This window comes from Leucopleurus acutus, assembly GCF_964270905.1.
Source record: "Leucopleurus acutus genome assembly, chromosome: 8".
NCBI classification, from domain to species: domain Eukaryota; kingdom Metazoa; phylum Chordata; class Mammalia; order Artiodactyla; family Delphinidae; genus Leucopleurus; species Leucopleurus acutus.
The window spans coordinates 60,829,561-60,856,293 of NC_139151.1; the positions used below are offsets into that span (position 1 = coordinate 60,829,561).

Consider the following 26,733-nt stretch of genomic DNA (forward strand, 5'->3'; position numbering starts at 1 on the left):
AGAAGGAGAAGATGCACAATGTGACATGTTCAATCTCACAAAGTTTCATTCAACAATTATTAAATATTAGGAACTGAACATACAAAAATAAAATAAAAACTCTTTCCTTTGTTTTCTCATTCATTCATTCAACTGTTTGCTATAATGAGTACACATATCTTCTTTTAATGGACTTGTGCACCACAGCTATGGGTGCACACAGTTGGTATAAGGTATAAGGCCATGAACAAGACACATATGATTGAATACAATAAAGTCACAGGTAGAGTATTGGAATTGTCAATTTAGGTCCCTCAGAGGTCAGCATAGATGAGAGTCCATAAAAGCTCTGAAGGTACCTAATTTAGTTTCCGCATGGGATGGGGCAGGAGGCAGAGAAGGCTTCCTGAAGGACGTAACTCATGATATTTGAACGATGAACAGAAGTTAGTAAGGCACAGTACTGAGGAGGATGGAAGGTGGAGCAGGAAAACTTTGTCAGATGTCACTTCCTTAATCCTGTGGTCCACTGAGTTAAGAATACCATCAGGCTCTCCTAACACCATAGCTGGGAACAAGTCTTACAGGATTGCATCCTTTTACCTCATTTTATATATTAACCGGAAAGCAGTCTCATCTGTGATGCTGGGGCCACCCTACAACCATACAATGGAACCCCCTGCCACCTTGTCCTGGTGGGTATTCCAGGTTTGCAATCTTCACATCTTTGGCTGGTTACCTCACTGAACATCGTGTATACCATAGCCCTGTTAGAAAACACCCTCATAGTGACTGTAATTTGGATGGATTCCACCCTACAAGAGCCCATGTACTGCTCCCTGTATATTCTGGCTGCTGTGGACATTGTTATGGCCTCCTTGGTAGCGCCCAAGATGGTGAGCATTTTCTCCTTAGGAGACAGCTTCATCAGCTTTAATGCTTGTTTCACTCAGATGTATTTTGTCCATGCAGCCACAGCTGTGGAGACAGGGCTGCTACTGCCCATGGCTTTTTGCTATGTGGCCATCTGTAAGCCCCTACACTACAAGAGAATTCTCACACCTCAAGTGATACTGGGAATGAGTGTGATCATCATCATCAGAGCTATCATATTCATGACTCCATTGAGTTGGATGGTGAGTCCTCTGCCTTTCTGTGGCTCCAATGCGGTTCTCCATTCCTACTGTGAGCACATAGCTGTGGCCAAGTTGGCATGTGCCCACCCCATGCCCAGTAGTCTCTACAGCTTGATTGGTTCCATTACTGTGAAAACCCACAGAACCTCCATTACTGTGGGTTCTGATGTGGCCTTTATCGCTGCCTCCTATAACTTGATTCTTCAGGCAGTACTTGGTCTCTCTGCAAAGAATGCTCAGTTGAAAGCATTAAGCACATGGGGCTCCCATGTCGGGGTTATGGCTCTGTACTACCTACCTGGGATGGCATCCATCTATGTGGCCTGGCTAGGGAAGGACACAGTGCCTTTGCACATCCAGGTGCTGGTAGCTGACTTGTACCTGATCATCCCACCAACCTCAAACCCCATCATCTATGCCCTGAGAACCAAACAAATAAGGAAGCGAACATGGAGCTTGCTGACGCACTGCCTCTTTAAGCACTCCAACCTGGGTTCATGAACACAAAGTCTGTTCAGACCTTGAGCATTCCAGCCAAGTTCAAAGATGCCTGAGAGGTCTGTGGAGCTGGTTTGGTTCACCTGGTACCACAGAAGTTCTAAGATGAAGCTGTAAAGGCTAACTTTGCCTAACTTTTCAATTTTTAGCAAGGATATAAAAGAAATCATTTTCTGACAATGGTTTTATGGTTTCAATTAACTAGTATCTGAATCAGAGGTAAGTTTGGGAAGAGAATATAGATTTGGGATTTTCCCTTCCTGACCTACACTTCCAACTTAGTATCCTACCAGTCCCTCTGCAGAAGAAACCAACTGTTAGGTACCCCTATACCTGACTGATTTTCTCACAACTGTTCATCTCCTTATGTTATTATATGGAAGCAACTGTTAATATATGTGACCCTGACCTCTGGCCCATTGATGAATCCACTCAACTTGGGTCATGTGCTCACACCTGGACCAGAGTCTGTCTCCAGTCAAAATGGATCCCAGTTTATCTGAGGAGATACAAACTTGGGGTCACTGATGGTGGCCATTTTCCAACACACGAACTTGGAAAGAGAAATCTGTTCCACAGCAAGAGAAACAGATTAGCAAAATGGGATGAAGAAACTGAGTCTCTGGTTCCAATTCATTTTGAACACCTAGGTACACCCGTTATTAAGTTCTGTAAGATATACCTCTATAGCCTTTTAATATCCCCACTATTGTTAAGCTAGTTGTAATCAGTATACTAATCACCAGCTTTTTGTTTCTAAGCAACAGAAGCTAAAGCAACGTGAGTTTGGTTTTGACATCTATCTCTCTGCTTCTTAGTCCTGCCTGTGTAACTAAACTGTAAGATACAAAATAGAGGGATCAAATATAACACAGGTCTTTCTTCTTTTGGACATCTCTAAGGAGGTATGCTCTGGGATAAAAAGTTAATAGAGAACAATAATAATAATGAAGTTGAAATATCACCACTCTTTCCAGGTCATCAGATAATTCATTGGTTTTTGTTTTTATTTTTCCCCTTTCAGAAAGTCTTAAACTGAATAATCAGTACATGTTAAAAGAAAGAGATTTTATATGTAAGAGATACATATATTTGACCCTGGTATATTTGAAAATCTTAAGATAATTTCCCAGTAAGTGTTGACAGCAAGTTATTGTATTTGAGTCTTAATATCTCCTTTCTACGGATGAGGAAACAACACTAATTCATAGAGGATATTGAAGATAAAATAATGAATGGAAAGCACATAAAACAATACCTGAATTACTGTATATACTTTAAAAATATACCCAGTAGGGCTTCCCTGGTGGCGCAGTGGTTGGGAGTCTGCCTCCCGATGCAGGGGACGCGGGTTCGTGCCCCGGTCCGGGAGGATCCCACATGCCGCAGAGCGGCTGGGCCTGTGAGCCGTGGCCGCTGAGCCTGCGCGTTCGGAGCCTGTGCTCTGCAACGGGAGAGGCTGCAGCAGTGAGAGGCCCGCGTACCACCAAAAAAAAAAAAAAAAAATATATATATATATATATATATATATATACCCAGTAAATTTCTAATTCCATAATTTTAAAGGGTAGCCCTAGGCACTATTGAAACTGTATTCCTGCATAGATCAGCATTCATGTAGTAACTGTTCCAGAGGGATCTCATGCTTAACAACTTAGCATCCATACTCTTTGCTAATATTGATATTTACCTACCTAGAATGTATTCTATTTCTGAATATCAGAGAAGTAGGAATCAACCTCTCAAAATCAGATAACAATGCATTGAGTTCCCAAAGAGTAGAAAAAAGAAACTCTCCTTCCCTTGCAACCCCATAACATAAAACCAAATCAAGATCGTGAGATGGTTAAGCGTATTTGATAAGATTTCCATTTAGTCACACTATTCTTTCTCTACAAGCAACCCAATGATTTGGCTATGCCCATTTAATCAACGAGTTATTAGACGCATTAAAGCATCTGATGGAAAGTGACAAAGGGATAGTCCAGCCTGCATTCAAAACAGAAATTTCTTTTCGGCATTTCAATCAGAAGCCTGCCCTGCCAGCTTTGTGTTTCATTCACGCCAGTGCTCACTGAAACTAGCTGAGACCCACCGTTGGTACTCAAATATTGAACTTCATACTTCCCGAAATGGACTGGTTCTCTGCCATGGCTGACCCAAACAGAAAAACCTGCGCTTCTCCCAATATATTCAGATACGACCCCTGCCCAGCACGTGAAGCAACGTGTGCTCATTTAACTAGAGCCTGGGAGCAACAGTAGACTCTGCGTTAGGATTCTTGAGATTACAGCCAATCCTGCTTGGAAAAAAAGAGAGATTGGATTTCCTGTGGGGAGTTGCTTCCCCAAGGTTTGCCCGCTGTATCCACCTTTCGCAGGACCCAAGCATTTTACCCTTTGAATAGCCTTCCCCCTCAAGGCTCAGGCATTGCACCCCTTGGTTTCTTTGCCAGCAAAACAAGGATGGGCAAAGTTCACCCCTGCCTTGTAGTGAATTATCACACCAAGTTGGAAGTACAACCCTAGGCATTCCAGGGAGCGGTGCAGGCACTCTGCCCTCCACATGGCTACCTGCCTTGTCCCCTTCAGGACCACTTTTGTAATTAGCCATCAAATCAGTTTCTGAACAGGACTGTAATTAAATAACATCCAGTCTTTCATGCCCCTATGAGGCAAGAAGATCTTATTTTCGTTTTGATTCTAGGTATATGAATGAAAGTTCCCTCACTTAAATATTTAGACATGCACACACACACACACACACAATGCTAGACTTGGGCTACAATGGTGAAGCAGACAAATAAGGTTCTTGTTCTTAGAAAGGAAGTGTAAGCAACTACCCTAGAGAAAAGGATTTTCATACACTTAAGACCTTTTATCTTTTTGCCTGGTCTTAAAAATCAGACATTATGATAACACATAATATATTTAACCTTGTAATTCTTTTAACAAGTAATCACAGCACCCAAATCAGCTTATAAATGTAAAAACAAAAACAAAAACCCAAAGAGCACATTACAAATAATGCCATTCCACTCCTTAATTCATTCTAGGTTTGAATGAATTTATCACCTAATAATTCTCTTTTTTAGGAACCTTCCAAGATTTGGCCTCATAAAACCACAGAAAAGAACACTGATGCAGTTCCTAGACTCTCTGTTAAGTTTCCATGGACATAGCTGGAAGCACTTCCTAAAGATCTATTTCTCAAGTCTATACACACTTCCCCAGGGAGTCCCCGTGCCCTGCCCTGCTCCCCTACACACACAAAGATATATGGTGCCTCTAATGTAGGTCTGTTCAACCCTTGGCCAATACCAGGTCTGTGACTTACCAGTTCATTTCCCTCCAGGTGGATGATAGCAAGTTCTCCCCTTCTACTGCTAATGCTCAAGGAGCAACTTGGAAGCATGGTGGGAGGAATGAGTTTATTTCTCCACTTTGGCCTGTTTCACCTCCTTCATATGTGAACAACAACACAATTAAGGTAGAAAGACAATTTTTGCTATTCTTTATTACAGGAATGATTTTGCTTCTGCCTGTACCTAACCTAGTATCTACTTTGCTGCCCAATCCTAACTCAACAGTCACTACTTTCAAGCTTAGACTACATCAGAGGTTGTGTTACACAGGATCACAGTGACAATACATAATGTATATATTGTAGCCCCTCACAACAGGCAAAACCCATAGTTCTCATATGCTTGCTTTACAGTTTGTTTCCAGCACAATCATTCCCACATCACACTTTTAAGACCGGTAATGAATTATTTTCGTCACACACAACAATCACTCTGAAGGGCCAATAGCCCGGATATACAGTCTTAATTCCCTTTCATTATCATATATGGCTTTTTCTGCCTAGTCCTATTCTTCCTCCCCACACCTCCCTCCTGCTTTATTCCTTCTGTCACAGATTTAGGGAAGAGAAAGGCAGAATATTTACCAGAACCATGAAGATTCCCTTGGTGACAAACAAAGATCCAAACTTTAGCCCAAAGAGCTTGTGGGTGAGCCTTCCTTTCAGTGTATTTGTTTTACATTTGTCTTTGTATTATTTCCATTCTCTACCCTGATGTCACAGTCCCTGTTCTAACCCAAAGACAAACACATATAATAGATGCTCAATATATTACCGTGGCCCGGAGTTGGCCAGGGCATGGGTATCTTTTGGTCTAAAAGGACAGGACTGTCAGGAGAGGCCCTAAGAAGCTAAGGCAGTGCTGCAAAGATGCTGTAAAAAGGTGAGATGGGAAGGTTGCCACCACAGGCAAAATCCATGGCTTGCCTTCCCTGTCCCTGAGAAAGGAACAAAAGTACGGGATGGAACTGAGATCTTCACAACAATCCTGCGAGGTAGGAGAGTATGCAGTTACTATACCCATTTTCCCATTGAGGACACTTAAAATCTTTCAAACATTGGGGTGTTTCAGACCTGAATGTAATGAATGATATGCAGACATGTGACCTGAGAAGTGAGTTTGTCAGTCTGGTTTCATTTGAATGTGAGAAATACTTTATAATCTATACACTCTTCTTTCCATCAGCTTTGTTAGAAATAACTGACTGCACTAAGGCCATTTCAGTCTCTTCATCCATGAAGTGAAAATAGAAACAAGGCGCACAGGTTTTCCGATTCTGACATTTAGAGAAAAGGGCAGGACCAGGACACAGGTCTCATTACAGTCTGAGATTAGTGACTTGCCCAGCTTGTGCTCAGAGAGGAGATGGCCACTGGGGCAGTCTGGGCAATTGGTGATGCATTTCTCTAGCTGGGAGGTCAGAGAGTTGGGGTGAAATATGGGTGCTCAGAGGCACCTCAGTACACCTCAGGTGAAGCATCCTCCTGCTGCTATCAGCACAGCAACCAGCTCTGGACACGGACAGTATTCTTCTGGCTTGTCGGTAAACCTGACCCAATGGGTTTCCTGAAGATCGGATCTAATTCATCACCCTCACTGAATTATGGCACTGACAGGGATGGGGAAGAGGGGCGTGACCTGCAGAAAGCACTATCCTGGTCCTTAGCGCCGCTGTGATCCTCACCAAAAGCCTTGTCATACTTCCCGCGGGGGTGCGATGCTCCTTTTGCCGAGCCTCAGCTTCTTAACATGAGTGGTTTAGTGGGAGACTGGCCCAGTAGTGACACACCACTGGGTCAGGCAGAGGAATCCCTGCGTTCCAGGCTCAGCTCAGTTCCAGGGGACACTCATCAGGGGCAGGGTCCTCCAAGACCCCTGCGGGCCAGGCGACATTCCAAGGCCTCTGGGTAAAATGGTGGCTCTCTTAGTCGTCCCCGTCCAGGGAGCAGATGGCCAGGGGAGCGGTGTTGTTGGCTCCGATGCTGTAGCAAGGACTGAAATAGGGCAGGAGGCGCCCAGGGAAGGGATAGTGGGGGAAAGTGAAAATGTGGGAGCCGCTGTCAGTCACGTTGTAGAAGGAGATATCATGGGCCTCGTAATCCAGGAAGACTCCCACCCGGCGGGGAGGGACGGGCAAGGACAGGAGTGGGTATTCGTCGGTGCCTGCCCGGTACTCATCGCCCTTCCTCAGCCTGATCACCCAGAATCCGTAGTGGGGGGATAAATAGACCACCTCCTTCCGGTCTACATTTTCCTTACACACTCCCAGGCCCCATTCAGACCTGTCTCCCACCTCCACCTCCCAGTAGTGCCGACCCGAGGAGATGCACTGACTGCCCAGGACGATATTGTAGCGGTAAAATCTCTCAGGATTGTCGGGCAGCTTCTGCTTGGTGTCTCCATAGCGCACGCATTTTCTGTCCTCAGACACGATGAGGCGAGAATAAGCAGTGTCTGGATCCAGCCGCACATCCGCTAGGGAAAAAGATCCTGGTTGGTACCCTGACACAGAGCGAGGGGGCCTGGGCGAGGTCTCTGTGATAGATGCAGCCAGCGATTTCCTCAGTGGCGGGTGGGCGACGGGCATCCAGAGGGCACTGAGCCATTGCATTTCTCCGGGAGGGGTCCCGCCCCCCGCTCATCACAATCCCGCCGAGCGTTCATTACCTGCATACGTCTTCAGGATCTCTCTGAGCCCCAGCACACGGCAGTCCGTCTTCAGCTCCAGCGAGACTGGTTCTGGTCTCTGCAGGCTCCAAGACTTGCTCCTGATAGAGAGGGGTAGGCCTTGGGGCCAGAAGCCCTGGCTCTGCCACACGGGTCTTCCCTTAGTACAGGGAAGGGGGCTTGGCCAGGGACGGGGTCAGCGAGGTGCCCCTCCCCAGCAATACCAGGCAGAGCAGAGATGTGATGATTATTTGACTGAGCTGAACGGCTTGTGGCACAGAGAGAATATTCACATACCTAGGCCATGGGAAGGGTTAGGTGTGAATCTGACATTGGGAGAGGAAGAGGTGTACTGCAGAGGAGAAGGGCCCATATGCAGACTCAGAGCACCGATGCTACTGGAGACAGCTGCAGTCTTCTCCCCTCCTGGGGCCATCTACTTGAAACCATACATTTTACAGCTCTACCTGAAACTCTTATTGGTAATGCTTGAAATGAATTTGGCCAAGCACAAAGAAGAAAAAAGAAAGATGCTGAAAGCTTCCTTAGCCAATACAATGGAAGGGGCAGAAGATTACGGACCAGCACCCACTTTTCTGTAGGTACTTGGTCTACGTTCCTTCCCCACTTCTGGCTCTGGCCAGGACCCACTTTCTCTTACAGGGCTGTCGAGGGGCTCCAGAGATGGAAACATACCTGTTTAAGACTTCCTGAATACCCTAGAAGGAGAAAAAGATATGCAGCACATGAGTATGCCCCATTCCTTGGAGGGACCAGACAGACACAGAGCTGTAGGAGGGAGTTTCTCCGAGGGAAGGGGAAGGCAGAGAGCAAAGCTGGAGAGAAGGCGTGTAGAGGGAGCGGGGGAGAAGCCTACAGGAGGCAGGCAGGGCAGGCTGAGCCCTGGCTTCACTGGCCAACTTCGGGCTCCATCTCAACTCTCTGGCCAGAGGGACGGACAGGTATGATGTGAGGGCCACCTAGACAATGTCCCTCTAGGAGGCCACGAGGTCATCCACCCAACCAGGGGTAGGGGAACAGCTGGCATTAGCACTCAGCGGAATCCATATCTGGTAGGCTGAGTGCTGAGTGCTGACAGGTCCCACTGAAGACAAGGTCCCCCCCCTCCTACAGTCCCAGGCCACCCTCAGCTCTTTCTCAGACTTCCCAGGAAAGCCTGCCCCTCACCTGCAGCATCCAGCGGACAGGCCTCTGAGACCTTTCTTCCAGCTCTGCGATCATCCTCCACAGGACCCGGCTCTGCTGGATGAGTGCGTTGTGACTCACCCCCAGTTTCTGCGTGGTCTCCCCTTCCTCCTGCTCCAGGCTGGCCAGAGCGGCGGCGGCCTCTACTTCCAGCCGCCGACCTGGTGGCTGTTTTTTCTTTAGTAATCGCCGGTACTTCTCAAACTCCCATATGATGCTCTGCTTTCGGGTTTCCACCTGTATCTGTAAAGCCAAGATCAGAAATCAGCACGGATACTGGTCGTGTAAGGGCCACCCAGGATTGAGGACGCTGGTATGTGCACACACACACGCACTCTGGAATGTCCTGGTACCAACTGTGTGCCAGGCACTGTAGAGGCACAAAGGATATGATTTTTCCTAACTTCCTGTTCCCACAGCTCCAGTACATGCTCCTCAGTCCCTATTACTAACTCTTGTTGACCCCAGGAGGGCCCAGGATATTACCTTTGCACTATATATTCCAGACTATTTTCCATTTTCAGAATAATATATTCTATTTTCAGAATAATGACCAGGCAGTGTAACAACTACACTGTCAGATGATTTTGCTTCTTACTGGTATTGTATCAATTCTATATGCTGTTTTAGACTGATTCAGTGTTACCTTCCGTCGATCACAAGTTCTGATAGTTTGATAGTTGTGGGCCTTGGGTTTATTTCTGAAGTGATTTTCCACTATTTTAATAACTTAACTTTTAGTAAATATGCTTTAGCTGAGGAAAGAGAAACAGAAACTATGCTTTACTAAGCATTATACAAGTCTTACCTCTGTGAGCTAAAGCATATGTGAGGTGTGTACTTTTCCTTTCTCACATATGAGGAGAGCCCAGAAGTTATCTCTACATCACATTCAAGAAACTGGAAGTGAGTGGTCCCAAGGCCAGCTGAAGGCCACACACCTAGTAGAGAAAGCGGGCATGAGGACCCCAGGCTCTCTGACCTCAAACCCCACATTCTGCCTCACAGAGATGAGGAAGGTACCATGGGCCAGCTTCAGGACAACACAAGGACCACATAGACTCCTTTCCCCAGGGGGCAACTTGCCTTCCAGTTTGCAGTTCGTTTCCTCTCACCAACTTCCAGCTTCCAGGCCTCTTCTTGCTCTTTCCTCAGATGTTCCAAAGCCTCATGGAGTTTCCACTGAAAGAGACAAAAACCTCATGAGGACACCTCGGGCAGCCTGGGTGGATAGCCAGGCTTCCTAGCATTGGTAGGTGATGGGAAAACAAGCATCCCTCAGGCGGTGGGCCAGAATGCATGCTGGGAGAAAAGGGAACACCACAGAGGGAGCAGATTCCTGCCCAGATTACATCCAAGGTCTCTCAATCTGAGAATCATTTCAACTCCCACAGTCTCTAAGTTTCTGTAAAGCAGAAGAAAAGGTCCATTTCCAACCTGGCCAGAAAACTATCTCGGACTTTTCCTATCCATGCCTCTTTTTATCCTTATCTGCTTTGTTATCCTACAGCCTCCTAAACCTTGTTATTCAAAGTGTGGTCCACGTGTGTCAGCAGCATCAACATCACCTGGGAGCTTGTTAGCAATGCACGATCTTGGGCTTCACCCCAGACCTCCTGAATTTTAGCAAGACCCTTGTGTGGTTCATATGCACCCTAAAGATAAGAAGTACCATCCTAGACTCTAATGCAAGAGATGACTACTGGGAAGCATAAAGTAATCTCATAATAATATGGACCATTTTATTAAAGATGTACCAACAAAACTGAGGCTTAGAGAGTGACCTACGCAAAGTCACTCATCTAGTAAATGGTTGGGCTGGGATTTAACCCAGCTCTTTAACTCTTATGCCTATGGTATACTGCCTCCCTATTCTAATACTTGCAAAACAAAATAAATAAATACTTCTAATTTTTCAGAAATTCTTTTTGCATAGGGCCAATTCAGGGGATTCATCAATTCAGCTAATTCAGGGGATTCATCTTACAATTTTACCTTCTAATCTCAACTTCAAGAAAGAGAATTAAGACCAGTACAGGATCAATGGATCACAGAATCATTGGGATATTGATTCCAATAAAGATATGTCAGCATGGACATCTAAGGAAAATGTAAGAAGTTAGAAGTTGATAGGACAGCTATAAAAAAGGAGCAGTGGGTGTCAGAGATGGCTCCCCCTATTGCCCCCAATAAATAGAAGGTAAGGAGAAGAGAAAGAACAGTGGCTGAAGAGTAAGAAGGCCTTTGATCTTCCTTTAATTAACTTAAGTCAGAAGGGTCCCTACAACATTAGATTAGACAATCTCACTCAATCCTAAATGACTCAGCCACGGTCCCTTCTAGCTCTAAAACCAATGATCATGATCTCAAATTTCTAAGCCTTTGTATTGTCTATAAAATGAGGAGTATAAAGTGACTCACCTGATGTTCAATGATTATCTGTGGCATTGCTAGGAGGAGTTTGCACGTTCTGATAGGTACAGACTTGACCACCTCATCCAAGGTGCCCAGAACCCCAACTAGACCAAAATGGTCTCCCTCAAATTCTTAGTAAGGAAAGCAAGTTTGGGTTAGGCATTAAACCTGTTGGGACTGGGGTGAGGTGTGGAAGTGGGAAAGAAGGAAGTCAAAGGAAGTCACAAACGTAAGGAGAGGTACAGCTCACAGGTCCCCGGGATCTGGGGGTGTGAGAAGCCAAAGGAGTCAGCTCTCATTTTGTCTCTGGGGTCCCTGGTCAAGGTCTTGATCTAGAGATAGCCAAGTGAAGGGCAGGGGAGAGACTGGGGGGAGCTGGCCTTAATCTCCCACCTTATAATCCCAGGCGACATCCTCCATGGGCACGACACTGTGGGCCTCGTGCTCGGGGGACCGGCCACAGGCCTCGCACACGATCAGGCCATCCTCTTTGCAGAACATCTTTAGCTGCTCCTCGTGGGTCTCGCACACGTCGCCCTTCAGCCCCATTCCTGGATGCAGCCCTAGCCGTCGGACTTTTTCTACAACGTTGGCCAGCTGCCAATTAGGCCGCAGGTTCCTTGGCTGGACGGGAGCCCGGCAGAGGGGACACGAGTAACCCCAGTTCTGGGATTCTCCTGGGACCTCCCAGAGTCCAGAGAGACAGTTGTGGCAGAAGCTGTGGCCACAGTCGATGCTCACGGGCTCTTTCAGGAAGGTCATGCAGATAGGACAGGCCACTTCTTCTACAACGGCTTCCACCAATGCTGCAGGATCCATGGCTCCTGTCACACCCTCCTCAGAATATGAATAAAACCAGGCAGAGCCACTGAAGGCTGAGAAGAAGGAAAGAAACCCAAATAAGGGATAAAAGAGCAGAAGAGCAGAGGGATAGGTAAAAGGGATAAGTAGTGACTGAAAAAAATAACTTCCTCTTTTGGATCCTTTATGAACCCTGTTTAATAAGCTCCGGCCTTCCCAACTGAATCCACTGGGTCACGTTTCTCACGCCACGGAAGGGACATCTGGGGATGCCTGAATGTTGGGATGCTGGGAATTCTCAGTTCCCATTCACCTGGTCATCTCTGACCCTCCCGTGGGTTCGCTCGCCAGCCCATTCTCACTCCACCTCCATAGTGCTCTCAAAATCAGCACTGTTTCTCTTGAACTTCGTGTGGTTTCACTCTCCAAAATAAGGCCAGAAATACCCACCTTCCTCACTCTCTAGGATGTTTCCATGTATATTTATGTACGTCAAGGTGCAGAAAAGGTAATATGCCAGAAGCCCATGGCCTATATGCTCAATTTGTTTTCCTGTGTTGCACACTGAAGTGTAAGGTTTAAGGGAACCAGCAACTCTCCCCACCTCCTGTAAATCTCTCCCACTTCTCCAGCACTAACAACCGCTAAGATGCCAAGACACCCTCCTCAGTGATACATTAGAAGCAGATATGGACAAACAGCCCTTGGAAGATAAAAACAAAGGTCATCTGATGATAATTAAACCCATATTGATGAATCCACTACTCCAGCAAGAAACCTGAGATTTCTGCTAGGGCCATATGTGGGCACAGAACTTGAATGACCAATGGCAGGCTCTTGGTACAGTTGACAATGTTTATTTGTTCACCATGCAAGTCTGTGTTACCAGTTAGTCTATAAAGGGAAAAGCCCTGATGGTCTTAGTCATCATTGTATCCTTAGGATCTAAAAAGTGCCTGTCATGCAGTTATTGCTGAATAAACATTTGCTGAAGGAATAAATGAGCTAGACACAGAAAACAGTTCTAAAACCCAAAATGCTTTTATAATTAAGTTAGGGAGTTGAGAGCATATTATACATTAATAATAAAAGCAAGCACTCCTTGAGTACACTATACGCCAGGCACTCTTCTGAGCATTTTACATGGATTGGCTCAATGTATTTCAAAACCCTAAGTAGAAACCATTATTCTACCCTCCCCTCATTTAACAGATGCTTGGTCCTGGGCTCTGCCATTCTATCTTGGGCAAAGTACTTAACCTCTCCAGCTGCAAAGTATAATAAAAATTCAAGAGGAGAGAGAAATCACTGTGGTTTAATGGTAGTCCTGTGAGGTTTCCTGAAGGAAGTGGGGCAGTAAGTAGATTTTGCAGAACTGTCTGTTACAGGCCATCAGCAGGTCCTGCCTTCTCACTGGCCTCCCTGTCTCTTACTTTTCCTCCTCCCACTGTCACTACCAAACTGTAGGGCCAATATCCTAAAACCTTGTTTTACTAAATCACTAACCTACTGAAGAGCCTATCCTGGTTCCCCAGCCCTCAGTCCAACAAGAAGCTCTCTCTTCACCCTGAAACAGCCCAGTCAAGCAAAAGGAGGAACTTCCACATTTTCTCGCAGACCCCATGTCCATTCATTCCACCCACTTGGATTCCTGCTGTCCTCCCAGCTTGAAATGACTTCTCCAAATTCCTGCTCTTAATGTCATTTGACACATGTGTTTATTGTCTTACTTCCCACAGTAGAAGTTTCATGAGGATACTGACATACTCTATTTTGTTCACGACCATATCCCTAAGGCCAGAAACAGTGCTCAAATATTTTCGAATACACGAGTATTAAATGTAAATGTTAAGGTCTAGCTGATAGTAGGCTGGATATGGAAGAAATGTCAATATCCTCATCTACCACCACGGAGGGGCCCCAAGAACTACTACCTAAGGCTGACACAACAGAGGCTCATATCTATGATTTAAAGCTACAGAGATTAACAAAGAATTGAAAATAGCTACTGAAAAACTGAGAAGATGGTGGAGAAGGGAAGTGAGGTAAAGAAATATCAAAATGATTAATCAAGAAATGCGATGGAAGCACATTATTTAGATTTAGTAGGGTCATGAAAAGCTCTAAACATGAACAAGTTAAATGTAGTGGCCTCTGCAAAAGAGGATTTAGGGGCGGGCATCTATTGCCTTATTGTTTTGTTTTCATGATACACAGATTACTTTGACAAAACTTTAATTATTAAACATTTAATTGCTTCAACCGTGCATTTGGCACAGTGGGAAGCCTTCTAGGAATGACATTTGCGGGGGGTGGGGGGGGCGAAGCCGGGAAGAGACTCGAGAGGAGGGGCCAAAGTGGGAAGTGAAGAGGCGGTGACCTCCGGGGTTCGGGAGGAGAGAGGGGGAGGGTAACCTCCGGGCCACAGGACGCCGGGCAGGGCCCGAGGGTCCCGGGCGGGTGGGGGCAGAGTGAGGCTGACGGCCTGCAGGACCTCTGAAGAGGCACAACTGTCTACCCACCTCCCTTCTCAGCCGGGAGTAGCGCCCCGAGGCTGAAACCAAACGTGGAGACGCCCGCTTGGTTCCCACGGCCGAGTGTCCGCAGCTTCCGAACCGGCTGGCCCAGCCAGCCCGGCACTTACCGCCGGCTCGGAGACCTAGGCCTCAGCAGCACCCAGCTCCTTGGTTTCTCCTGCAGGATTCCGAGGCCCCGCCCACAGGGCCGGAGCCAATGAGCTCGCCGGCGGCATCTTTGTGGGAGCAGCCAATCACAGACAGGGAACAGGACACCCCTAGCCAATCGGAGGAGGGGACAGGGCCCCGCACACCTCTTGGCCGGACGGCGTATTTTCTCTTCGGTTTTTCTGGCCTCTTCCCCCACTCAGAGACCTTTAAGCTGTAAGAGGGCCCAGGAGTCAGTCGAGGACGGGTCGAAGGGGTGAGGCCCTTGGATGAAGCCCCTCGGGCCATGCAGTAACAGAGGCCTAGCTGGCCCTCGGCTCAAAGAACCCCTTGCGCCTCACGCTTACGCTCTGGATGACTAGTGGCTCTTCAGAGCGAACCTTGTTCCTTCCGGGTCGTAGCCCCGGACCTAATGCTGTTCCTTTGCCAGTTTTCCACGTTAAACTCAGCAGCCTATGAGATCAGCCATGTCTGATTCTGAGACCCAATTTAGTGCGGGGCTGGGCACTGATAATGCAGTGGACTCTGCACTTTCCTGCAAGATGAGCGACCTCTCCTGGCTCCAGGCTGCAGATGGTGGTTTCTCATAAAAAACCCTGGGTTTTCTTGGCAAGCTCTTATCCTTCAGTACTTCAGCAGGCAGTCTCTCATCACTATTGCCACATCCCCCCCTTCAGAGTTAGAAGCAGATGGTGGGAACTGGCGGAGAAGTGGAATTCCTCGTCTGAAACTGCTATACAAATTGGAAAAAAATTTTAAACGAGCGGTGTTCGTCCCTCGCCTAAACACACAGACATGTGCACACGCAAAGTCATACTTAAGGCAGTGATTTCGGTTTTTCTTTGTAGTCTCTGCACCTTGTCCTTTTCCTGATACTTCAGTGTTTACTGAATAAGCAAATAAAGGCACATCCTGCCTGTGTGGAAAATAACCAGGAAATCCTCCAACTGAAGCCCAGTTCCAAATGATTTTCTTGTTGGGACTGATACTCTTTGGTTCTTCATGCCAATGTCAGGGCTCAGGCCATGGTTGAAATTCTGAAGGGTGAGGCCCAGAAAATTCCTGAAACAAATGGGACCATGAGCAAAAAAAGAAGAAAAGAGGTAGCTGAGGTCTGAGCTGTACCCTGTGTCTCACCTGGATCTGTAGGCACGGCTGCCTAACAGAGTAGTAAATGGATTAATCGGAACAAGCCACTTTAAACATTTATTGAGCATTCACTTTTTGCACTTTGTGCTGGATGCTGGAATTACAACCATAGGCCACAGACTGTTTAAGGAACTCAAAATCAAGTTAGTTGTACAGTGAGCCCTTAAATATTGCAGGGGCCACCTGTACAGTCAAAAATATGCATATAACTTTTGACTCCCCCAAACCTTAACTGCTAGTAGCCTACAGTTGGCCTGAAATCTTACCAATAACATAAAACAGTCGGTTAATACATATTTTGTTTGTATTATATGCTTATAATAAAGTAAACTAGAGAAAAAACGTTAGCAAGAAAATTATAAGGAAGAGAAAATGCATTTACTATACTGTACTATATCAACATCATAACTTTACATCTTCTGTTTAAAAGATGAATCACCAGTCTATCAGTACATACATCAATATTGTCTTATACAAAACACTGTAGATGTTATAGATATTATTAACACTAGACATAAAAAATGAAAAGATAATGTGAAAAAGAAATTAATATTTGTAGTTATAATAATTCATGCATTGATAACAAAGAAGCAGCAATATGATTGCTTTGTGGTAGCCTATATAATTGATATGATTGTTTCACCGTAGCCTAGCCTATACACTAATGAAGGAATCATTATAAAATTTTTATGGCATTCAGTATTATAGTCATATTAATAATATAGTATTGGAAACACTTTCATTTTTTAAAAAACAACTTAAATGTGATGATAGGCTGATATACAATTTCTCCATTTATGAGACAGACAGGTATATTGTATGATAATGTAATTCTTTGAAAGCAAAGTTGTAAATCAGTAAGAAAATTAACACATTAATTTTATATTAAATATCACTCACCTTATGCCTATGTAAGGATAGACTAGTATCTACATATAATTTATGCATTCATGACATACCTAACTTTTTCTTACTTTTTCAATATTTCCAGGCTACATGGTTCATCTGTGAGATTTTTCAAATTGTTGCAAATCTCCAAAACATTTTCTGATATATTTATTGAAAAACATCTGCATATAAGTGGACCCACACAATTCAAACCTGTGTTGTTCAAGGGTCGATTGCACTTCTCTGGAGCTTCTGTGAAGTTAAAGCAGTTAAAGGGGAGATCTTTTTCACTTGTAACTTGGCAATTTGTCCATAACTATGATTGACTCTCAAGGGCCCTGGCAAAAGGGCACCTTAGTATTCCTGGGGGTGGGGGTTTGTGTTCCCGAGGAGAAAGCTGGACAGAGCACTTTTGAAGATACATCAGTGCAGTGCACAAGCACAGCAGCTCTTCTTCCTGGCCTCCATCAGGGTGCTTTGTTTGCTGTGAGAGGCAGACAGCTGTATCCAGGTGAGGCTCTGTCTTGGATATAGCCCATGACTCTAACTACAGATTCCAACCCTCTGCCTGAATCCAAGATGGACCAGGACAACAAGTTGAGTGGCTAACTGTGGGATGAGCTCTCTCTGTGCTAAGGGAGAGGAGTGGCAGAGAATGGAGTCCCAGCTTCCCATGGTGATAACCTGCTTGATAATACACACTTTATTGACTTCCTTTCCTTCCATTTCTCACTTCTCAACACTCCTAATATTTCATCCTGGGATCACCTCCCAGATAAGCTACTTGAAATCAGATCCATGTTTCCAGTTTGTTTCTGGGACATCCACATTAAGACAAGTCAGATTATTTGCTAAGACAATTCTTAAATAATTTCTCCATGTTATCATAGTAATTATGAAAGTGTGATATTGGTGCAGGGTGCCACTGGGCCAATGAATAGGAAAAAAAGTCCAGAAGCACACCCGTTCATATATGGCCAGTTGTTCTATGACAAAGGTAGTACTATAGAGCAATGAGGAAAGAAGGATATTTTTAATAAATGGTACTGGCAACACCAAATATCCATATGGAAAAAAATGAAACACGAACCCTAACCTCATATCACTCACCTATGGATTGTAGCTATAACTGTAAAAGTCAAAGCAATTAAACTTCCCAAAGTAATTTAAAAGAATATTTTCATGACCTCAGGTAGAGATTGATTCCTTAATGCCAGCAAATTCATCCATGAATATTTATTGAGTGCCTGCTATGTAACAGGCACTCTTTCAAGTGATCGAAATATATCAGTGAACAAAACAGAAAAATGCTTTTGTGGAGCTTACATGCTAGCTGGTATATTTTGGCATTACTTTGTAGGCATATCTGTCTAGATGCATACAGGATAGTTTATTTTTTATTGGAATTCAGAAATTTCATCTGAAATTAAGTATACATCTTTTATTTTATGAATGAGTGAGCATGCTGTATCTTAAGACAGGTTTTGGGCTTTTGGAAATTTTCTCCTAGTTATTTCCTTGATTGTTGATTTTACTCCATCTGCTCCATCCCCTCCTTCCTTTCCTTCTGGAATGCCTGTATTTTCCCCTCCATGTCTCTTACTTTTTCTTGCCCAAGTCTGTATATTTGCTGAAAAAGCAAAGAACTGCGCATGGCCAACTCGAGAGATTCTCCTAGAATGTTGTGCAGAAAGACAAAGGATATTCTGTTTCTATTCAGTGATTTGGTTTTGTTGTTGTTATTGTTGCTGTGTTTTACACCTTAGGGATTAAGGGATTCAAGAAAATACTCCTATCTCTTCCCACTCTTGGTTAAGAACCAACCAAGATTTCCCCATAAGATTTGCACACTCTGTTTTATTGTTATTATTTCAAATAATTCTTATTTTCTTGCACATTGCTTTTATTCAGTAGCAACCTGTTCATGTTTTAACACAACAGGATTTTCTCAGCTCTCACTGATGCTATGGATTTTTTTTTTTTTCTAAATTCTCCCAGTTCTGCCCTGTTTCCTGCTGGGCATTTGATCTGTTTTCTCATATTTGTTCCCTTTCTTCAAGCTCTGATATTTTCCACATTACTTGCTTCCTTTGTTTGCTCATGGTTATGAGAGATGATTTGATAAGTCACTGTTCTTAGCTGATGCAGGTTCTCATGGAGTTCTGCCTCCTTCTCAGTGAACATTAGATTGGGCGTCATCTTAGGAAGGTTATAAGGAACGGCACAGGTCAGCTGGCCAGCCCATACTCTTAAGTAAGGTAAGACCCATGGAGACATGAGGCAGAGCTCTTTCCACAGGGGCCAAATACTGGAGGCTCCGAAGTGAGGGTCTCTCAGCATGGTTTCATGAAAGCTTTCCTTCAAGGTAGGTTAGTTGCCTTCCACCTTACTCTGTACAGACTCATAGGAATCCCAAATTTTAGAAACAACTTTTGCTTTCTTTTGTGTGACAGGATTGTAGATTCTTACTGAATTTTATTTTATTTGAATTTTTTGACACACAAAATTAGAATCGAAGATGTGTTGCCATATTCCCAGAACCCTCCTGAGTGCAATGTTGAATCTTTTCTTCTTCTTCTTTCTTTCTTTCTTTGGCTGCGTTGGGTCTTTGTTGCTGTGCGCGGGCTTTCTCTAGTTGCGGTGAGTGAGGCTACTCTTCGTTTCGGTGCATGGGCTTGTCATTTCTCATTGCGGTGTCTTCTCTTGTTACGGAGCACAGGATCTAGGCACACGGGCTTTAGTAGTTGTGTCACGCAGGCTCAGTTGTTGTGGCTTGTGAGCTCTAGAGCGCAAGCTCAGTAGTCGTGGTGCACGGGCTTAGTTGCTCCACAGCATGTGGGATCTTCCCAGACCAGGGCTCAAACCTGTGTCCGCTGCATCAGCCGGCGGATTCTAAACCACTGCGCCACCAGGGAAGTCCTCTTGTTATTATTTTATAATGGGCTTCCTTTTTGCTACATAGCCTTGTATGGTCCCAAGATAGATAGATAGAAATATCAGGTGCAATCATAGCACTGAGGATACAGTGATGATCAAGATATTCCTTGCTATCACTTGAGTTTGAGTTGAACAGGCATAATAACAAAAGAAACAATCAGTAAAATAAAAAGACAACTTATGGAACAGGAAAAAATATTTGCAAATCATCTATCTGATGAGAGTAATATCCAAAATATATAAGGAACTCATACTACTCAATAGCAAAAAACAAAAACAATCCCATTAAAAAGAACTTGGGCAAAGGACTTAAAACACATTTTTTCCCAAGAAAATATACAAATGGACAACAAGTAATGAAAAGGTGCTCAACATCACTAGTCATAAGGAGATGCAATGAGATTATACCTTACATCTATTGGGTTGGCTATTATCAAAAAGACAAGAGATCAGTGTTGACAGGATGAGAAGAAAAGAAACTCTTGTGTACTGCTAGTGGGAATGTACATTAGTACAGCCACGATGGAAAACAGCATTGAGGTTTCTCAAAGATTAAAAAAGAAATAGAATTACCATATGATCCAGAAGTACCACTTCTGGGTATATATCTGAAGAAAATAAAATACTATCTGAAAAAGATATCTGCACCGCCACATTCATAGCAGCATTATTTACAATAGCTAAGAAATGAAAACCACCTAAATGTCCACTGATGAATGAATAAAGCAAATGGACTTTCATTTCTATTCATTGGCCCAATTTTCTACCTTACACCAATATCACGCTTTCATAATTACTATAGCTTTATAATAAGTCTTGATATTTGATATAGCAAGTCTTCCCACATTGGTCCAATTCTTTAAGAGTGTTGTGGTTATTTTCAGCAATTTACATTTCACTATAAATTTTTAATTAAACTTATCAAGTTCTACAAAATGACCTGTTAGGATATTAATGAGATTGCATTGAATCTGTAGAAAAATTAGGGGAGATAATTAAATTCTTCAATTAAATTCTTAATATTATTGAGTTTTCCAATAAAAGAACATAGTTTATTCTTCCATTATTTAGATCTTCTTCAGTTTCTCTTAGGGATTCCTTCTGGTTTCCGTGTAGAAGTTTCTCTATATCCTTTACTGGATTTATTCTTAGATATATGACTTTTCTCTCCTATTGTAAATGCTGTTTTAATAAAACCATGTCTATTTTATAAAGAAATACAGTGGAATTTTGTATATTGACTTTGTAATTTGCAATCTCTTTGTACTTATTAATTCTAATTATTTATCAATAGATTCTTTTGGATTTTTATACATATTCAGTCACTAATCCACAAATAATGATTATATTTGGTTGGCCAAAAAGTTCGTTTGGGTTTTCCATAACAGTTTATGGAAAAACCCAAACGAAGTTTTTGGCCAACTCAATATAATTTTTTTCTAACTCTCATGCTATATATTTCTTTTTCTTGCCTTAATACAAGTTATTAATGTAAAGAATCATTTCTAAAGCCATATTCTCTTTCATGAAGGCTGTCTGTGGCTTTGTATGGCCATGTCCATCAGTGTTTCCTAGCAAAAAACAAGGGAATTATTCATCTGCAAAAGGAATTTGGATACCCTTGGAAACAAGAGAACATTTTCTTACAGGAAAGATTTCCTTGTAGAAACAGTACCTACAGTGGAATCTAAGAATAGTTAATATGTAGAGGAGGGAAACAAAGAGGTTGACTATTCCAGCCAAAGCAAGTGCTTGGAAGTGGGTGTAAGAAAAGAGAACTTTCATTTGAGGAACTGAAAGAATGCCAGTGTAGGACCATATTGAGGGACAGCTGGTGGGTCATGATATGGAGCTGGGGAATTATTATCAGCAAGTTCATATAACTGAGCATCTCCTATGACAAGAATTTGAGTATATCCCTGGCCAGAAGTCTCCATTATTGGCTGGACCTTTTAACACTCTGTTTATGTTGAATGATTTTTTCCTTATTTCTTGTGAAAAATATTGAAACAAAAATATAGGGATATACTATTATTTTAAAAGTTCACCTTATGCAGTAAGATACTATTCTTGTGACTGTTAACAAGTGAAAAAATGCTTGAAAAATTCCCATGAAAAATCTTCATTCAAAAATTGTGCCAACTTGGTGCTTGATGTTCCTAATAAAAATTTAAGGGGACCGGCCCATTAGACATGACTCAATTGAAGTAACTGAATTGTGAGTTATGAGTGAACATCAATAAGAAGACCAATAATTTCTGTATTAAGAGTGAATGAAAGAAGTCTATGTAAACCTCCCCTATTAAACGTACACATTAGTGTCCATCCCCCGCTATAAAAATAGGAGGATATGCTCTGTTTGGAACTATGAAGAATAATTAATCTCATAACGTTAAAGTCTTTAAGTGAAACAAAGGGAAAAAAAGTCAAGTGATTACATCAAGATTAGGACCCAGAATAGATTTTCCTAAGGAAGGTTGTTTAAACAGATATCTGAAAGCTAAGAATTAAGAAAAACAGGAAGTAAGATGAGTATTTTTACCATGGGGAAAAACATATGCGAAAGCTGAAGGGTGAGAGAAAGCATGGTACATTGAAGCAGGGGGATAATTTCAGTGTGCCTGCTACTTGGCATGCAAAAAGGGAGGTAGAATGGTTGAAGATAGGGTGGAAATGTGCACTGAGATTGCACAAGAAGGTTTAAGAATTGGGTTATGGAGTGTGAACTTCAACTTTTCATTCTAAAGTCAATGGGGAAATGCTATGAACTGATTTGTGTTTGGAAGATCACACTGGCCACAGTGTGGACAGTGAATTGGTAGGAAAGATCTTCAATGAGGCTGACCAGTGAACAAGTTATTCTGATGGTCTAGGCAAGAGATTATCTTGGTTAGGAGGCAAAGGGGATAGAGAAAAATAATCTGATTCATGAGATATCCAGGATGTAAATTAAAGAGAACTTGGTGACTGATTGGATGGGATCAGAGAGAGGTAAGAGAGAGGGAGAAGGCAGAGATGAAGGCTTCTAGGTTCCTGGCTGGGGCAACAGAGTCATTTCTGTGACAGGGAACAAAAAATACAGATTGGGGGCAGAGACTGCAGATCAGAGATAATGAACTTAGTTGGAGGCACTGAGTTTGAGGTACCTGAAGGATGCTTAAATAGTGATGTCCAATAGACATTACCATGTCTGGAGTTTAGGATATTGGTTTTGCCTGTTTGGGTGATGCTATGGGAGCAATTACAATTTCTCATGGTCACTATATAGAGGGGGAAGGACAGAGGGTTTACCTGGGTCACAGCGTTAATGAACTCCACTAGGAATATGAGAAATAAAGGACAGGGAGCCTCTCTACTAACTTCATCCTGTTGACATTTACTTGTGTTTAAGCTCCAAAATACAAATTTTAAAACTCTCCTTAGAGCTATCAATTCTTCATGTATTGCCCATTTCACTCCTTCTCTTCACGTACAAACTTCTCAAAATAGTGGTCTACATCCACTTTCTCCATTTCTTCCCAACTCACTCACTCCTCACTCTGCTGCATTCAGGACTCCACTCATACCAACGCACCTCAACAGTTCTTCCCAAGGTAACCAGTGGCTTTTTATTTTCAGTCCTCATACTATTTGATCTCTAAGCAGCCTTCTGCACTGCTGTCCACTCTTCCCCCTCAATGTATTTTCTTCCTTTGGCTGTTGTAGCACTATCTCAACTGGATTTCCTTCTATTTCATTGGCTCTTCCAGTTGTTTTGAGCAATAATAATGAACACAGTAATTTATTGGAGAATTGCTAGTATCTCATTTTATTTTTCACATCAAACTGAGGCTAAGGATGGTATGTGATTGAGCCCAGATTTGGACATAAGTCTGTTTCCTGATAGAGCCCCACATTTAAACAACCATTCTACACTGTCTCATTTGGGGGCGGGGGGCAGGAGAGCTATTATTAGCAGCCCGAGGGATAAAGAGTTGGCTTATTAGGGAGAGGGGTGTGAGCTAAGGAGCAGCCGTAGTGCAGTGGCAGGAGCTCACATTCAAGGTAAGTTAGGTCCTCGGTTCATCAACCTCAGTCAGTGCCCAAGTAGCCACGAGGCTGCAATTCGCCTACATTACCATAAGGGGGCAGCATCAAGAAGCGAGAGGCAGTGCCTGAGCACAGGGCTGGATCTCCTAGGATAGTGCCTCTGAGAGTGAGCAGGCGTATTCACGTCTGTGTGCTTTTAGGTGTGCGCCCACGCCTCCATTCCAGTAGCTCCTTTCTTCCAGTGCAGGTTATCCCTCACCTCCACTGCATTACCCTTACCTCTAGTCTCCTAAGGTGGCCTTAGACTAGTAACAGAATGCAGCCCCCCGGGGTAGGAGTCTGGGTTCAGATTTACTTGAGCACCTGAGCGGAGCGGTGCTCCCAGGGAGCCTGGCGTAGTGCACTGTTCATCATCCCTTACGCTCCTTAGGGCCCCCAGGGAAGCTATATAAGGGCAGCTGCCTGGGGCGGAAGCATTGTTGGTGAGTGTGCCAGGCTTAGCCCAGGGTGGGGAGGAAAGGAGAGGGGAGGGGAGACCACAGAGTGGTCTGTGTAGAGAAAGGAAATTGACCTTGGGGTGTTCTGTGCTCCCCAGGGAGGGTAGTGGAGGAAGGAGGATGTGCTTGTGGATACCACAGAGCACTGGTGACAACACAGACTGATTTTCTTTTCATGTCTCAGCTGTATCTGGTTTCCATGTCACAGCCCAGCCAAGCAGAATCTGGGACTGACTCTCATGTGGGCCTTGAGAGATCCCAATGAAAGACTATATTCCTTTCTTTGCTGGGGGCTAGAAATGATAGTCTTTCTTCACTCCTGTCTCCCTACCTCCCAGAAGACCAGAAAGCTTTTCCCAAATTTTTCTGATTAAAAAAAAAAAATCACCTGGAGAGAAAGGATTTATTGTTTTTTAAACCAGATTTCTGGACCCTTTCCTGGGAAAACCTTATTCTCTGGGCCTGGAGTAGGACCTGGAGAGATAGTGTTTTCAATAACCACTTCAGATGATTCTATCAAGGAATTTTGAGAAACGGTACTCAGGCTGAAACACAAACCTATCTCTTGAAATCTAGGCTCAGACTGACGCCCTGCTTCCCATCCTAAAATCAGATTAGAGTGAGTCTTAAAGGCAACCACAGACTCAACCTCAAACTCTGAACTCAGACAGACCCTAACCCTAACATGCACTAGAAAAGCTGGGATCTGGAAGGATCTGTGCAAGCCTGGCAGTTCTGTTGTGGAAGTAGCCAAGAGCAGTGTCTGTGGCCAGAAACATCAGCTCTGGAAATGAAGAGCTGTTGCACATGTGTTCTGAGTGGGCTTCATACACTGAGATTAATGGGACCCCCAGGGAGGTATTAGAGCAGAAGGAGGCTGGAGTTCAGAATTACCAGAAGTACTTAGTCTTTGTTTGCTGCCCTCACTGTTTCAGTGTCCTTTCCTAATAAGTCCTTTCTCTCCTCTGAGCCATGACTGAGTGATTTCTCCTTTTCCCTTTCATAGACCCTGGACTTGGGATGCAGAAACCTTGATTCTTGATTCCTGCCATGGCCACACCAAATGGAACTCTGGTCTACCTAGCATACTTCCTGCTGGTGGGCATCCCTGGCCTGGGGCCTGGGACCTAATGTCCACTTTTGGCTGGTTTTCCCACTGTGTTGGCCACCCTGGGCAACCTGGCCATTGTCCTCATCATCCGCGTGGAAAGGTGCCTTCATGAGCCCATGTACCTCTTCCTGGCTGTGCTTTCTAGCATTGACCTAGTCCTCTCCTCCATTACTATGCCCAAGATGGCCAGCCTCTTCCTGACAGGCCGAGTTCAATGTCTGTCTGGCCCAGCTGTTCCTTATCCATGCTCTGTCAGCCATGAGTCAGCTGTCCTGCTGGCCATGGTGTTTGACCACGTTGTGACCATCTGCCACCCACTGCGGCATGTTTCTGTGCTCACAGGGCCTACAGTCACCACGGTCACCAAGATCTGACTAGCTGCCCTGACCAGAGGATTTGTATTCTTCTTCCCCCTGCCCTTCATCCTGAAGCAGTTGTCGTACTGCCAAACACACACTGTCACACACTCCTTCTGTCTGCCCCAAGATATTATGAAGCTGTCCTGTACTGACACCACGGTCAGTATGGTGTACAGGCTCTTCATCATCCTCGCGGTCATGGACGTTGACTCTCTCTTCCCTGGCTTCTCCTGTATCCTCATTCTGAGGGCAGTGTTGGAGCTGTCCTCTCGGGGGGCAGCACTCAAAGCTTTCAACACCTGCATCTCCCACCTCTGTGCTGTGCTGGTCTTCTGTGTGCCCCTCATCAGGCTCTCGGTGGTACACAGGCTGGGTGGCCCCACTTCCCTTCTCCGTGTGATTACGGCTAATATCTATCTATCTACTACTACCACCCATGGTTAACCCTATAGTCTATGGAGCCAAAACCAAGGAGATTCATTCACAGGGCCTCCATACGTTCTTACAGGACGGCAGGTGAGCAGGATAATCTCTTCAGTGTCCTCAGTCTCTACCAAAGATGGCAGGATTTGGGTCCTGTTGAACATCTTGGTGACTGGCACATCCAACCCACTGGGATGTCTGCTCCCAGTTACTTAAATAGACCTTGAATTTCTGTCTCCAGGAATGTGTCAATACAGAAGGACTTACGACAGTTTGGACAGGTTATCCTGGTGAATGATCACCCTAGTCTCTCTGCTATGGTGGCCTTGCTGTATTCCTCTCTCCCAACTAGAAAATACACCCAGTACTGACATGAGAAGGCTGTAAATGACATACCTCAGGATTCATTCCAGTCTTGATATATGATTTTAATTATTTTGCTTCCATGTATCCATGTCAGTGAATCTGTGTTAGCTATAAAGCTTCTTTCTTGGACCCCAAAGTGGTTACACAGCCATTTTTAGGGGTTAATGAAGGTATTTGGGTGATAGTAATTGGAGGGAGGGAGACGGTAGCAAACGAAGAAACAG

General features: G+C 44.2%; 3 protein-coding genes across 6 annotated transcripts; 2 read left to right on the top strand and 1 right to left on the bottom strand.

The window, feature by feature from the left end:
• Window positions 1-621: 621 nt before the first annotated feature.
• On the top strand, window positions 622-1,616 carry LOC309965201 (olfactory receptor 52I2-like; the record flags this gene model as incomplete). Its single annotated transcript, XM_082844575.1, is given in 2 exon segments — window positions 622-664; window positions 667-1,616. Coding segments are annotated over 2 exon segments (993 nt in total).
• A 3,311-nt stretch (window positions 1,617-4,927) lies between these two features.
• TRIM68 (tripartite motif containing 68) lies at window positions 4,928-14,761 on the bottom strand. Of its 4 annotated transcripts, none has more exons than XM_082844570.1 (8): window positions 14,711-14,761; window positions 11,659-12,140; window positions 9,937-10,032; window positions 8,833-9,093; window positions 8,341-8,363; window positions 7,645-7,745; window positions 7,312-7,452; window positions 4,928-6,971 (listed from the first exon to the last, which is right to left on the bottom strand). In XM_082844570.1, the coding sequence occupies exons 2-8, from the start codon at window positions 12,082-12,084 to the stop codon at window positions 6,808-6,810; spliced, it is 1,212 nt and encodes a 403-aa protein (XP_082700696.1). In that variant the 5' UTR covers window positions 12,085-12,140; window positions 14,711-14,761; the 3' UTR covers window positions 4,928-6,807. The 4 variants fall into 4 exon arrangements, with proteins under 4 accessions (XP_082700696.1, XP_082700695.1, XP_082700694.1 ...); XM_082844569.1 differs by having other exon boundaries at window positions 7,271-7,452; XM_082844568.1 differs by having other exon boundaries at window positions 6,813-7,452.
• Window positions 14,762-25,240: 10,479 nt separating this feature from the next.
• OR51D1 (olfactory receptor family 51 subfamily D member 1) lies at window positions 25,241-26,240 on the top strand (the record flags this gene model as incomplete). The annotated part of the gene is given in 8 exon segments (XM_082844585.1): window positions 25,241-25,282; window positions 25,286-25,360; window positions 25,362-25,410; window positions 25,413-25,566; window positions 25,568-25,617; window positions 25,620-25,732; window positions 25,736-26,131; window positions 26,133-26,240. Coding segments are annotated over 8 exon segments (957 nt in total). The 5' UTR covers window positions 25,241-25,270.
• Window positions 26,241-26,733: the final 493 nt, after the last annotated feature.

What these genes read in the sequence shown, in the direction of transcription:
- TRIM68 (XM_082844568.1), bottom strand. Translation starts at nt 12,084, where the DNA reads ATGGATCCTGCAGCATTGGTGGAAGCCGTTGTAGAAGAAGTGGCCTGT. An exon ending in AACGAACTGCAAACTGGAAG is followed by an intron (nt 9,094 to 9,936) that starts GCAAGTTGCCCC and finishes TTGGCTTTACAG; the next exon opens with ATACAGGTGGAAACCCGAAA. An exon ending in GATCCTGAAGACGTATGCAG is followed by an intron (nt 7,453 to 7,644) that starts GTAATGAACGCT and finishes CTTTTTCCCTAG; the next exon opens with CGGATGTGCGGCTGGATCCA.